Source organism: Haliotis asinina, chromosome 1 (genome assembly GCF_037392515.1).
Source record: "Haliotis asinina isolate JCU_RB_2024 chromosome 1, JCU_Hal_asi_v2, whole genome shotgun sequence".
Taxonomy (NCBI): domain Eukaryota; kingdom Metazoa; phylum Mollusca; class Gastropoda; order Lepetellida; family Haliotidae; genus Haliotis; species Haliotis asinina.
This window is the reverse complement of record NC_090280.1, coordinates 17,481,023-17,493,966: the sequence shown is the minus strand read 5'-3', so window position 1 is coordinate 17,493,966 and position 12,944 is coordinate 17,481,023. Positions and strand designations below refer to the sequence as shown.

The 12,944-nt window shown below is 48.4% G+C and overlaps 1 protein-coding gene across 1 annotated transcript in view; it reads left to right on the top strand.

Moving 5' to 3' along the window:
- The window catches only part of LOC137287698 (sortilin-related receptor-like), a 69,759-nt gene that overhangs the window by 42,826 nt on the left and 13,989 nt on the right, over nucleotides 1-12,944 (top strand). Inside the window, exons 38-40 of the mRNA XM_067820090.1 lie at nucleotides 7,027-7,136; nucleotides 8,223-8,409; nucleotides 11,004-11,116. Coding sequence (XP_067676191.1) covers nucleotides 7,027-7,136; nucleotides 8,223-8,409; nucleotides 11,004-11,116 — 410 coding nt within the window. The remainder of the gene's footprint in view (nucleotides 1-7,026; nucleotides 7,137-8,222; nucleotides 8,410-11,003; nucleotides 11,117-12,944) is intronic.

The following is a 12,944-nucleotide window of genomic DNA, read 5'->3' as shown; positions in this document are numbered from 1 at the left end:
CAACCTGCGCTTGTAAACACCCCAGGGAAAAAGTGCATTTTTCGAAAGTTGAGGTTAAAGCAATGCACGTGCGCTGTGCAAGCTTCACGCGCGTCATATCAACCCATGAAAAGCTCATGCTGTATGTCAATACATCAAAATTGAATAATCAATCATCAAAATTACTTCGTTAAACTTTGTTAAGTTTTTATGTGTCTTTGAATTTGGTGTTGCTTAATTAATTTCCATATGTATAGATACAAACCGGATATTTGTATGGTTTTTTACCTTTCTTTTCCATGGTAAAGAAATCCTTATATGCTATTGTATGTTTTCATAAATAGCTTTCTTATTATTTAACGGTTAAATATCGCCAGTGCGTATTATTGTTTCTGTTAAATACTCATGTGTTTGTTGGATTAACGGGCCTTGCTATTAATCATAGCACGGTTCAGTTTTTTCCAGTTCAAGGGGTGTGCTACTTGTAACGCAAAACTCCCCCCGAGGGATAAGCATATTCTGTGCCTGTGTTGCTTGGCGGAGGAAGCTCACGACGAGCAAGGATGCACCGTATGTCAGGACTTTTCCCCCAGGGGCTCAAAAATCCCGTCATGCAGACTTGATCTTTTATAGATCTTTGATCCAGGCAGGGAGGGGGGGATATTTGGGCTCAGGAGCTGCCTTCAAAAAAAGCCAAAAAAGATATTAAGAAGGCGTCTTCGGCTTCAGTCTCGGGGGGGGATACGGCAAAACCAGCGAAGGGTACTTCGGCTCCACCTCCAGCGGTGGCTTCTACCTCCGCAGCACCTCCCACTGAACCCTCGCAACCATTAACATTTGATTTACTTTCGTCTTTGTTACAGCAGCAAATGGCGTCGGTGCATACCCTGATTTCGGACGCGATGTCCGGTCTCCGTCGGGAGATCGGCGTTCGTCCGGAGTCGGGTGTGTATCCGGCTTCGGCTTCCATGGGACTCCCCAGCCACGCCTCTGGCGCCGGTGTGGGGACTTCCATTAGGGGTGCGCAGGAACCGACTTTAGAGTCGGTTGAAAGCCACTCCGAGGTTGCCAGTGTTGGTCATGGGACCATACCTATGTTGGGAGCGTTGCCGGCGATCCGCCACCCAGACTTAGTCTCGGTCGTCGGGTCTATGGCGTCGGGCCGCTCGGCTCTGCTCGGGCCTCTCTCTCTTTCGGATGTTCCCTCGACCGATCCCCCGGAGCTATCCTTAGATGACAGATCTGAGGTGTCACTCATGGGGGATCGCGCCGAGGAGATAATGGAGGAGGGGGAGGACTGGGGTGGGCCGAGTGAGTTTTCGTTTTCGCTCGGTGCCTCGCCGAGGCAGGTACGGGAGCGTATCGCTTCTGTCCTGCCGCAGGTCGTGGTTGCTTCGGCGACACCTGACCCCGAGGAATTCCGACTGCCGGGTGAGGCTTTTGCCCCAGCCAAGGTGGTGGATTCTCGGTTGCGCATCCTCCCTTCTATATTGTCAGAAGTGATTAACCTTCTTTTAACGGGAGCGCGGTCACGCTTCGATTTGCCGGAGCTAGACCGACGTTACCTTATGGGTGATCTTGACTTGTATAACCCTCCAGTGGTCGACGACTGTATCTATGCATCGGTCGCCCTGGGGGGTTCCTCTGGCAGCTCCTTAGCTTCGGCTAAGCAAGGACGCCGCCTGCCTCCGTTCACCTCTAACGTTACTGCCCTCAAATCGGCTTATAGGTCGTTTGAGGAGCAGTACCGAAATGCAGCTCAATGCCTTAAAGTCACAATACACGCCGCATATACTTCGGTATTGCAGCGTCGGCTTGTTGACGGCGGCGGTGTTGAGGAGGAGTGTGTTTCCCCTACGCTCGCTCAACAGCTTACGGAGGTCACATCTGGCGCGGGACTCGATCAGGTCCTCGGCGTGTCAGATGATGTCTGCAGTTATTGGCCTCCGTAGACTGTGGCTGTCCGTGGCACGGTATTCGCCGGCCACTCAACAAGCGCTACTTTCACTGCCATTCCGGATGGGATCTACTCTCTTCCCGGGAGCGGCATCAGTAGTCCGGGAGGCTGCGGAGGCTGTGTCTACATTCAAGGAGTCTAAACCCTTGTTAGAACAGCCTCACACTTCTCGTGCGCGTCCCCCGGTGCTTTCCTCCGCTTATCCTTCGGCTCCGGCCAAGGACTCTGCTAAGTGGGCACAGCCCTTGCAGGCGCGGAAGGGTAAGGGTAAGGGTAGGGCCCCGGCTTCCCAGTAAGTCATCCTCCGGAGCCCTTGCAAGTGAACCCGAATCAAGCAGTCGGAGCACTGCCGACGTCGGGCATTCATTGCCTCCTGCCAAACCTTCCTGTGGGTGGCCGCCTTTCCCACTTCCTGTCGGATTGGGAAAAGGTAACCTCCAACCCCTGGGTCCTATCCACACTCAGGGACGGCCACTTACCACTATGGAAGAGAGACCCGCCTCTCTTTTCCGGAATTCGGCGCACTCCTGTGCCGGTAGTTCCGGAGAAAGCCGAGGTTCTCCGCGCCGAGGTTCAGTCTTTACTGGACAAGGCGGCCATCGAGGTGGTTCCAGGGGGCCAGGAACAAGAGGGATTTTACTCCACTTATTTCCTGGTCACCAAAAAGGACGGAGGGTTCAGACCGATTCTCAATCTCAAACGGCTGAACACTATGCTGCAGGTACCGTCATTCAAGATGGAGACACTACGGTCAGTGATCTCATCTGTAGAAAGAGGCGACTGGCTTACGTCCATCGACCTCAAGGATGCGTACCTGCATGTTCCGATGCATCCCGAGTTCAGGAAGTACCTGCGGTTCTCCTTCGACGGGGTATGCTATCAGTTTCGGGTGCTTCCCTTCGGCATCGCTACGGCTCCGAGGGTATTCACGAAGCTTATGTTAATCCCAGCGCAAGTGGCCAGGTCACAGGGCAGGTGTTGTCACCCAAACCTGGACGATTGGCTTATACGAGCACTTGCCGCTCACTTGAGTCGAGACGCAACATTCGCCATAATGTGTATTCTCACCAGGTTGGGCTGGATTATCAATCTCAAGAAGTCAGACCTAGTTCCTACACAGGATCTGATCTTCTTAGGCGCACGGTTCGACACAGCGAGAGGCATAGTCTCCTTGTCGCCGGATCGGATCTCCAAAGTTCAGAGAGTTGTTATGCAATTCCTCGAGTCCCCCTCGGCTTCGGCTCGGGTTTGGCTCCAGTTGCTAGGCAACATGGCAGCGACGGTGGACGTTGTTTGGAGGGCGCGGTTGAGGATGCGATCCATTCAGTACGCCTTGGCGCGAATGTGGTCTCTGATTCTCCTCACTCCGGAGTGGCTCCTTCCTCATTTACGGTGGTGGACAGTGGTAGGGAATCTATCCAGGGGGTTACCCCTGGACGCTCCCTCACCAACCCTTTCAATTCAGACGGACGCTTCCCTCACAGGGTGGGGTGGCGTGCTGGGCGCCCATTCAGTTTCGGGCCTATGGTTACAGCACGAAACGCGCCTGCACATCAATGTGCTCGAATTGAGAGCTGTCCGGCTAGTGTTCCAACACTTTCGGGAGACGGTTCGAGGCTGTGTGGTACGTCTAGAGATGGACAACCAGACGGCAATGACCTATATCCTGAAACAGGGCGGTACGGTTTCTCCGTCCCTCCTAGAGGAGGCGTGGCACTTTCTACAGTGGTGCGACCGGTTCAATGTTCGGGTGTGTCCCGTGTATCTCCCCGGGGTGGACAATGTTCGAGCAGACGCGCTCTCTCGATGTGTCTTAGCTCCTCACGAGTGGATGTTGCATCGGGAGATATTCGGGATTATCTCCCGGTTGTTCGGATCGTTCCAGGTGGATCTGTTTGCCTCTGGGGGGACGAACCAGATTCCGGTGTTTTGTTCTCGGATACCGGATCCGAGAGCCATCGCTCAGGACGCTTTCCAGCTCGATTGGACGGACAGGGTATTGTGGGCGTTCCCACCTCTGCCGCTGATTCCCAGGGTCCTCTCACAGCTTGCCACCCAACCAGCTCGACTGTTAGTGCTTCTTGCTCCTCTTTGGTCGTCTCAAAGCTGGTTTCCGGTAATGATGAGGTTTCTGGCATTGCCTCCTGTCCTTTTACCCTTTCGACCGGACTTACTATCCCAGAACGGAGCGCCGCACCCAAATCCCAGGATTCAGTGGGTGGCCTGGCCACTGTCAGGAATCGCCTCCAAGCGAGCGGAATTTCTGCACCAGTTGCAGACACAATTCTGGCTTCGCGGAGGGATTCGACAAACGTTCAATATGAGGATAGATGGGCCTGTTATGCGCGCTGGTGTGTCAACAGGGGGATTCTTGATCCCTTTTCTTCAACTCTAGTTGAAGTACTGGAATTTTTGCAGTCCCGGTTAGAGTCAGGCCTAGCCGCCTCTACTATCCGGGGCTATTCCACGGCCATTTCGGCATTCCATATTCCTGTTGACGGTGCTCTCTTGGGGCAGCACCCTCTTGTTCAGCGTTTTTTAGCGGATGTGGATTAGGATCCGTCCGACTGTCCGGCGGATTAGTCCCCCGTGGGACTTGTCAGTCGTTCTTGACTGGTTGTCCGGTCCTCTTTTTCACGAGCTATCGTCTCTTTCTCTCCAGCTGTTAACGTGGAAGGCTGCCTTTCTTGTGGCGGTAACGTCTGGCAGGCGGGTAGGTGACATTCATGCAATGTCAGCGGATCCTGCTTTGACCGTCTTTCACAAAGACAGGGTCAGTATTAGACTGCCGGATTCTTACCGTCCTAAGATCGCAGCGCTTTTCATGTTACAGCGCCTATCGAGCTCCCTAAGCTCATGCAGCCTCCCTCGCCCGGTACCTCTCTTCGACGTGCTCACGTCTTAGATGTCCGTAAGACCCTTAGGGCTTATATCAAACGAACTGCTGATATCCGAAAAGATAACCAGTTGTTTTGTTGTTATGGCGGGGGAAGAGCTGGTCTGCCGGCGAACAAGCAAACCATATCTAGGTGGCTTGTCTCTGCCATTTGTATGGCATATACTCATAAAGGGTTACCTATCCCTAATGGGTTAAAGGCTCATTCTGTTAGGGCAGTGGCTACGTCACAGGCTTATGCCGCGGCTCTGCCCATTGAGGAGATCTGCTCTGCGGCTATTTGGAGCCGACCGAGCACGTTTATCCGTCACTACCAACTGGACAAACATTCACGGGAACGTGCTCGGTTTGGCCATACAGTTCTCACCAGTGGGCAGAGTCGTGATTCCCCTAGCTGAATGAGCGTCTGAGATCTCGACTTTGTTTATCATGAAATGTTCCTGGTGGTGGGTTTTCACGAAACATTTCTTGTTATATTGGTGACGGATATCCCCTGGTGGTGGTGTTTTTATATATATATATATATAAAAAAAACAAAACACAAAGAGAAACTACCTATAGACGTGTTTTTTTTTCACTATTAGCGTCGACATACGCTCATATTTACCCTTGCACTGTTATTCCCGGCACTACTTCGCTGGTTTGGGGGAATATTTACAGTGAATGGCATGAGGTGTGGTCATATGTCCATCACCTTTGCTGGGTTATTGTCGATTGGCTCTTTTGGCCCTATGTTGCCACGCCCCCGCCTGATTGACGTCAGCGGCTTGGTGATTGGGTAAGTGTATTTCTCTATCTCTCGCAGCTTCGGCAGTGTATGAGAGTGTGTGTAGGGTACACATCAGCAGACAGAATGCCGCTCCCGACTCACGTTCGTTGGGAGTCTGTCTTATGCTATATATGTACCCCAAGGAGGACTTCTTCTGAAAAAGAATTATACAAACCTGTAGAGGTTATGAATTCTTTGAAGAATGTCCTCCTTGGGGTACGGCCACCCGCCTCCCCACATTCTGTCTGACAATCTCAGCATGAAAAGTGAGGTATGAGGTACACGGCGAGAGTTACCTGCTCTTGGCTGTTAAGGGGCCCGGGTGGGGGCCCTGTAGGGGTGGTCTCACAAGACAAAAACGAGTTTTTTGTTTTGTAAAATATTTATTCAATATTGTTACAACTGTCGTAGGCATTTTTAAATGGACATTTTAATGCTATATATGTACCCCAAGGAGGACATTCTTCAAAGAATTCATAACCTCTACAGGTTTGTATAATTTGGTTGACACATGTCATTGGTTCCCAGTTGTGCAGATCGATGCTCATGATGTTGATCACTGGATTTGTCTGGTCCGCACTTGATTATTTAAAACTGAACTCTCACTTACTCATCCAACTCCTTGATACATCGACCAAACCCTTGACACTACATCCAAGTCCTGAACACAGCGTCCAGTCGCTTGACACTTGCTCCAACCTCTCTACACTTTGCCCAACCCCTTGACACTTTGTCCAAACCTTTGACACACCTTGTATGACCTCTTGACACTTTGTCCAAACCCTTGACACACCTTGTATGACCTCTTGACACTTTGTCCAAACCCTTGTCACACCTTGTATGACCTCTTGACACTTTGTCCAGCCCCTCGACACTTTGTCCAAACCCTTGACACACCTTGTATGACCTCTTGACACTTTGTCCAGCCCCTTGACACACCTTGTATGACCTCTTGACACTTTGTCCAAACCCTTGACACACCTTGTATGACCTCTTGACACTTTGTCCAGTCCCTGGACACACCTTGTATGACCTCTTGACACTTTGTCCAGCCCCTCGACACTTTGTCCAAACCCTTGACACACCTTGTATGACCTCTGACTCTTTGTCCAGCCCCTCGACACACCTTGTATGACCTCTTGACACTTTGTCCAAACCCTTGACACACCTTTTATGACCTCTTGACACTTTGTCCAGCCCCTCGACACTTTGTCCAAACCCTTGACACACCTTGTATGACCTCTGACTCTTTGTCCAAACCCTTGACACACCTTGTATGACCTCTTGACCCTTTGTCCAGCCCCTCAACACTTTGTCCAACCTCTGTACACTTCGCCCAACCCCTCAATATTTTATCCAATCTCTTGACACTTCATCCAAATGTCATTGTTTTCCATAATGTAAGAATTCTTCCTTTTCCTACAGATTCCAAGGCTCCCCCAAAGAACTTGAGATATGCTTTTGTGCACAAGAAAGGGAAAATCTCTGTCAACATAACATGGGAGGCACCCTGTTACTATGGAGGCATTCCCTTAGTAAGTGTTTAGTGTTTATGATAGGAGATTCAAGGTTTAAAGCAGTTCCCACCACTTTTGCTTGTGATTGGCAACTGCATCATTTGGTGAGTTGGCGAATAGCATTCTCAGATCTAGAAAGCACTGGAAACTGCCCATGGGTTTGTCTTGCCCAGACAGAATTTACCTGTGAAGATCCAGTTAGAATTTGTCTTCAGTAACCTATGCTTGTCATAAGAGGCAACAATGGGATTGGGTGGTTAGGTTTGCTGACTTAGTTGACTCATGTCATCGTAACTGAAGGTTTTTGAAAGATCCTCATGCTCTTGATCAAAGGAGCGGCCAGGTAGGTTTAATTACAAACGACCATGAAACTTAATGTTGCAGATGGTTACATTAATCTTCAGGATGTGGAATTGCAGGGCCCCATTCTGCATGATGATAGTAGTTGTAGATCTTACTTTGACTTATTACAGTCATAGTGCTACAAGGTGACTGACGAGTGGTCTGGTTCCTATGCCAATTGCCTAATCAGTGTTTATGATGTTGATCGTTGGATTGTTGGGTTTGATTTAATTATTTACCAACAGCTACCATATAGCTGGAATACTACTGTGTGCAGTATTGAATAACAAAACGAGTAAAACCCATCATGTTCTGTTTCTACACACACCCATGTTCTCACACCCATTCCACTCTCATTCCAAAATATAGCGAGATAGCCTGGTGGTTAAAGTGTTTGCTCATCATACCAAAGATCTGGGTTTGATTCCCCACATGGGTACAGTATGTCAAAACTGTGTCTGGTGTCTGCGTTGTGATATTGCTGCTAAGTGACCATTCATAGTTTATGGCTAGGGTGGTGATGATATTTTATGGAAAACCAAGTAAAATGTGACTGTGCCCCCACCCCAAATTTATGTACAAAGTAGGTGAACCTTCCCCCCCCCACCCCACGCCCATGTCATGTGTGCAAAACTGATGACACCCCTACCTCCACCTGAAGAATGAGGGACCCTCCTAACAATCCTAATCACTCCCGCCTGTAAATTATGAACAGGCCCCTAAAATCAGAGTAAAAGTAACTCACTCACTATGTCATTCCAGTCGTACCAGATAGAGAAAAAGAATTTACACAATGGTAAGACTGAGATTCTAGACCTCGGCAATACCACGACCAGCTTCATCAACTCTCATCTGGCCATCAACCTGAAGCGAGGAGTCACTTACCAGTTCAGGGTGGCCACAACAACCTCGGGATCTCAATATTCACCTCCTCTCAGCATAACAATACGTAAGTCTTACAACGGGCAGCACAGCTTCTGTCATTACTGTTTCTCTTTCTTACTGAACAATAATACAGTCCAGTTATCTTGCAGGAAGTTATTGTTGGTATTTCACTGGTATGGTTGGTATGAGTGTTCTTACAGTCAGTCTTTCCATGTGCGTGGGTGATATAGTCTAGATAACATGCAGGATATTGTCAGTGTTCCTACAGTCAGTCTTTCCATGTGCGTGGGTGATATAGTCTAGATAACATGCAGGATATTGTCAGTGTTCCTACAGTCAGTCTTTCCATGTGTGTGGGTGATATAGTCTAGATAACATGCAGGATATTGTCAGTGTTCTTACAGTCAGTCTTTCCATGTGTGTGGGTGACATAGTCTAGATAGCATGCAGGATATTGTCAGTGTTCTTACAGTCAGTCTTTCCATGTGTGTGGGTGACATAGTCTAGATAGCATGCAGGATATTGTCAGTGTTCCTACAGTCAGTCTTTCCATGTGCGTGGGTGACATAGTCTAGATAACATGCAGGATATTGTCAGTGTTCCTACAGTCAGTCTTTCCATGTGCGTGGGTGACATAGTCTAGATAACATGCAGGATATTGTCAGTGTTCTTACAGTCAGTCTTTCCATGTGCGTGGGTGACATAGTCTAGATAGCATGCAGGATATTGTCAGTGTTCTTACAGTCAGTCTTTCCATGTGTGTGGGTGATATAGTCTAGATAGCATGCAGGATATTGTCAGTGTTCCTACAGTCAGTCTTTCCATGTGCGTGGGTGACATAGTCTAGATAACATGCAGGATATTGTCAGTGTTCCTACAGTCAGTCTTTCCATGTGCGTGGGTGACATAGTCTAGATAACATGCAGGATATTGTCAGTGTTCTTACAGTCAGTCTTTCCATGTGCGTGGGTGACATAGTCTAGATAACATGCAGGATATTGTCAGTGTTCTTACAGTCAGTCTTTCCATGTGTGTGGGTGATATAGTCTAGATAGCATGCAGGATATTGTCAGTGTTCCTACAGTCAGTCTTTCCATGTGCGTGGGTGACATAGTCTAGATAACATGCAGGATATTGTCAGTGGTCCTACAGTCAGTCTTTCCATGTGTGTGGGTGACATAGTTTAGATAGCATGCAGGATATTGTCAGTGTTCCTACAGTCAGTCTTTCCATGTGCGTGGGTGACATAGTCTAGATAACATGCAGGATATTGTCACTGTTCCTACAGTCAGTCTTTCCATGTGTGTGGGTGACATAGTCTAGATAACATGCAGGATATTGTCAGTGTTCCTACAGTCAGTCTTTCCATGTGCGTGGGTGACATAGTCTAGATAACATGCAGGATATTGTCAGTGTTCTTACAGCCAGTCTTTCCATGTGCGTGGGTGATATAGTCTAGATAACATGGAGGATATTGTCGGTGTTCCCACAGTCAGTCTTTCCATGTGCGTAGGTGATATTGTCTAGATAACATGCAGGATATTGTCAGTGTTCCCACAGTCAGTCTTTCCATGTGCGTGGGTGACATAGTCTAGATAACATGCAGGATATTGTCAGTGTTCCCACAGTCAGTCTTTCCATGTGCGTAGGTGATATAGTCTAGATAACATGCAGGATATTGTCAGTGTTCTTACAGTCAGTCTTTCCATGTGCGTGGGTGACATAGTCTAGATAACATGCAGGATATTGTCAGTGTTCTTACAGTCAGTCTTTCCATGTGTGTGGGTGATATAGTCTAGATAGCATGCAGGATATTGTCAGTGTTCCTACAGTCAGTCTTTCCATGTGCGTGGGTGACATAGTCTAGATAACATGCAGGATATTGTCAGTGTTCCTACAGTCAGTCTTTCCATGTGTGTGGGTGACATAGTTTAGATAGCATGCAGGATATTGTCAGTGTTCCTACAGTCAGTCTTTCCATGTGCGTGGGTGACATAGTCTAGATAACATGCAGGATATTGTCACTGTTCCTACAGTCAGTCTTTCCATGTGTGTGGGTGACATAGTCTAGATAGCATGCAGGATATTGTCAGTGTTCCTACAGTCAGTCTTTCCATGTGCGTGGGTGACATAGTCTAGATAACATGCAGGATATTGTCAGTGTTCTTACAGCCAGTCTTTCCATGTGCGTGGGTGATATAGTCTAGATAACATGGAGGATATTGTCGGTGTTCCCACAGTCAGTCTTTCCATGTGCGTAGGTGATATTGTCTAGATAACATGCAGGATATTGTCAGTGTTCCCACAGTCAGTCTTTCCATGTGCGTGGGTGACATAGTCTAGATAACATGCAGGATATTGTCAGTGTTCCCACAGTCAGTCTTTCCATGTGCGTAGGTGATATAGTCTAGATAACATGCAGGATATTGTCAGTGTTCTTACAGTCAGTCTTTCCATGTGCGTGGGTGACATAGTCTAGATAGCATGCAGGATATTGTCAGTGTTCAGTCAGTCTTTCCATGTGCGTAAGTGATATAGTCTAGATAACATGCAGGATATTGTCAGTGTTCCTACAGTCAGTCTTTCCATGTGCGTGGGTGACATAGTCTGTTCTGATATAGTGTGGATAATGTCATCATCGTAGATGTTGTCTTGCAGCTGCATATGCCGCACCCATCAACCTTGAGGCCATACACCTAGGACAAGGAAAGGTCTTGTTAAGATGGAGGGCGCCCACAATGGACAGACCACCAGTCACTAACAGCTCTCAAGTGAGTCTCTATAATTTATATTAGGTGTAGCCGGTAGAGCAGAAGGTTAGGGGTTAGATCCTCCTACATAGGTACAATGTGTGAAACCCATTTCTGTTTGCTGCTGCAGTGATATTGCTGGAAAATTGCCCAATACAGCTTCAACATAAACTCGCTCACACTCACTCGCCCTAAAAATGATAATAGTGGATGGTGTCAAGAAACAGGGAATTTCACGAGGAAATTCATGATTTCACTAAGTGTGAATTCTTTTTCATAGAGATTGTCCATCGTCTTTGGGGTACATATATGCATTTTCTGCTGGTGGAAAATGTCACGTGACAGTTGTATCAATGTTTTAATCAAATAGTGTACAATAAACAAAAAGCCTTTTTTGTTCATTATATGGCCCTCTCACCACGTAGAGTCACCCCTCTGCCGTGCATGCGCAGGTAACCAGGTAAGCATCCAAGCCCGTATCATCATTCCTTCTCCTGTCGCCATGCTGTTCAGATATTTGTGCTGGAAATTAAAAGCAACGAAGTTAAACTCCACACTATGCGTACTGTGAAGATGACGGAGTCTTCCTCGACTGTATGTATGGTTTATTTGTTCGTTAATAGAGAAAATAGAACGTTTATTTAAACCTAGAGTTGACTTGTTTGTCTGTGACTTTGTATTCGCTCTGGCTTTCCCATGGCGGGAAGTCGGCACCCTCGCGTATTGAAATACTGCATCGAGTACCAACTAGTTCATGTCGCGCGTATTCACGTAATGTTTTGTACATGTTAATTATGTGCTGCTGTGTCGGCTGTCAGCTTATGCTTAGTGTATTGGCTTTCAGGTTTTTACGGCATGTTCCACTTGTGGGACAAACATCCCTTTGCCAGACAAGCATGACAAATGCATGTGCTGCTTGGAGAAGGCGGACCATGAGCCCGAGGTGTGTGAATTATGTTTGGGCTTCTCCCCCCGGGCCCGAAAACAGTAAGCCGCGGATTTCCTCTTTTACAAAGAGTTCGCTCCCAGTCCCTTTCTCTCTGTGCCACCCCTCCCCATGAGAGCGGAGAACTCGGGGTTCGGATTGCACTGGTTCAGTGACTGGAGTGGAATGTGCCTTGGGCTCTTCCTTCCCCGCTATGGTTCGATCATCCACTGGTTCCGGGTGTGGGTCCTCGTTTTGAGAGGATTCCAGCTCAGCCTCAAGATCGGAGATGGAGGCTGTGGACGTCAGGGAGGTTGAGGAGTCTGAAAGAGTTTTCCGCTTTTCCTTGGCCTTGAGGAAAGTGCGTCATCGTATCACACTAGCTAATCCCCAGACTGCAGTGCCAACTAGCCGACTGGATTTGGCTGAGTTCCATCTGCTGGGCGTTTGTGGTATGGCGGGCGCAGTTGAGGATGTGCTCCATACAGCAAGCTTTGGCGAGTCTGTGGGCTCACTCAGAGGATCTGGAGAAGAGTCTCACAGTTCCCGGGTGGTTGTCTCCTCACCTTCAGTGGTGGACCGAAGTTGGGAATCTCTCCAAGGGGGTCCCTTTGGAGCTCCTGACGCCAGCTCTTACAGTTCAAACCGATGTGTCCCTCACGGGCTGGGGGCATTCTGGGCAGTCTATCAGCGTCTGGACGCTGGTCCGAAGCCAAAGCCAGTTTTCACATCAGTGTCTTGGAACTGAAAGCTGAGCGCTTTCTGGATCATGTCAGGGGCCAGGTGGTTCGTCTTCAGTTGGACAACCGTACGGCCATGACTTACATCCTGAAGCAAGGCGGCACGGTGTCCCAAGCGCTTCTTCGGGAGACATGGGATTTTCTCCTCTGGTGCGACAAGTACGACTGTCAGGTGATTCCAGTT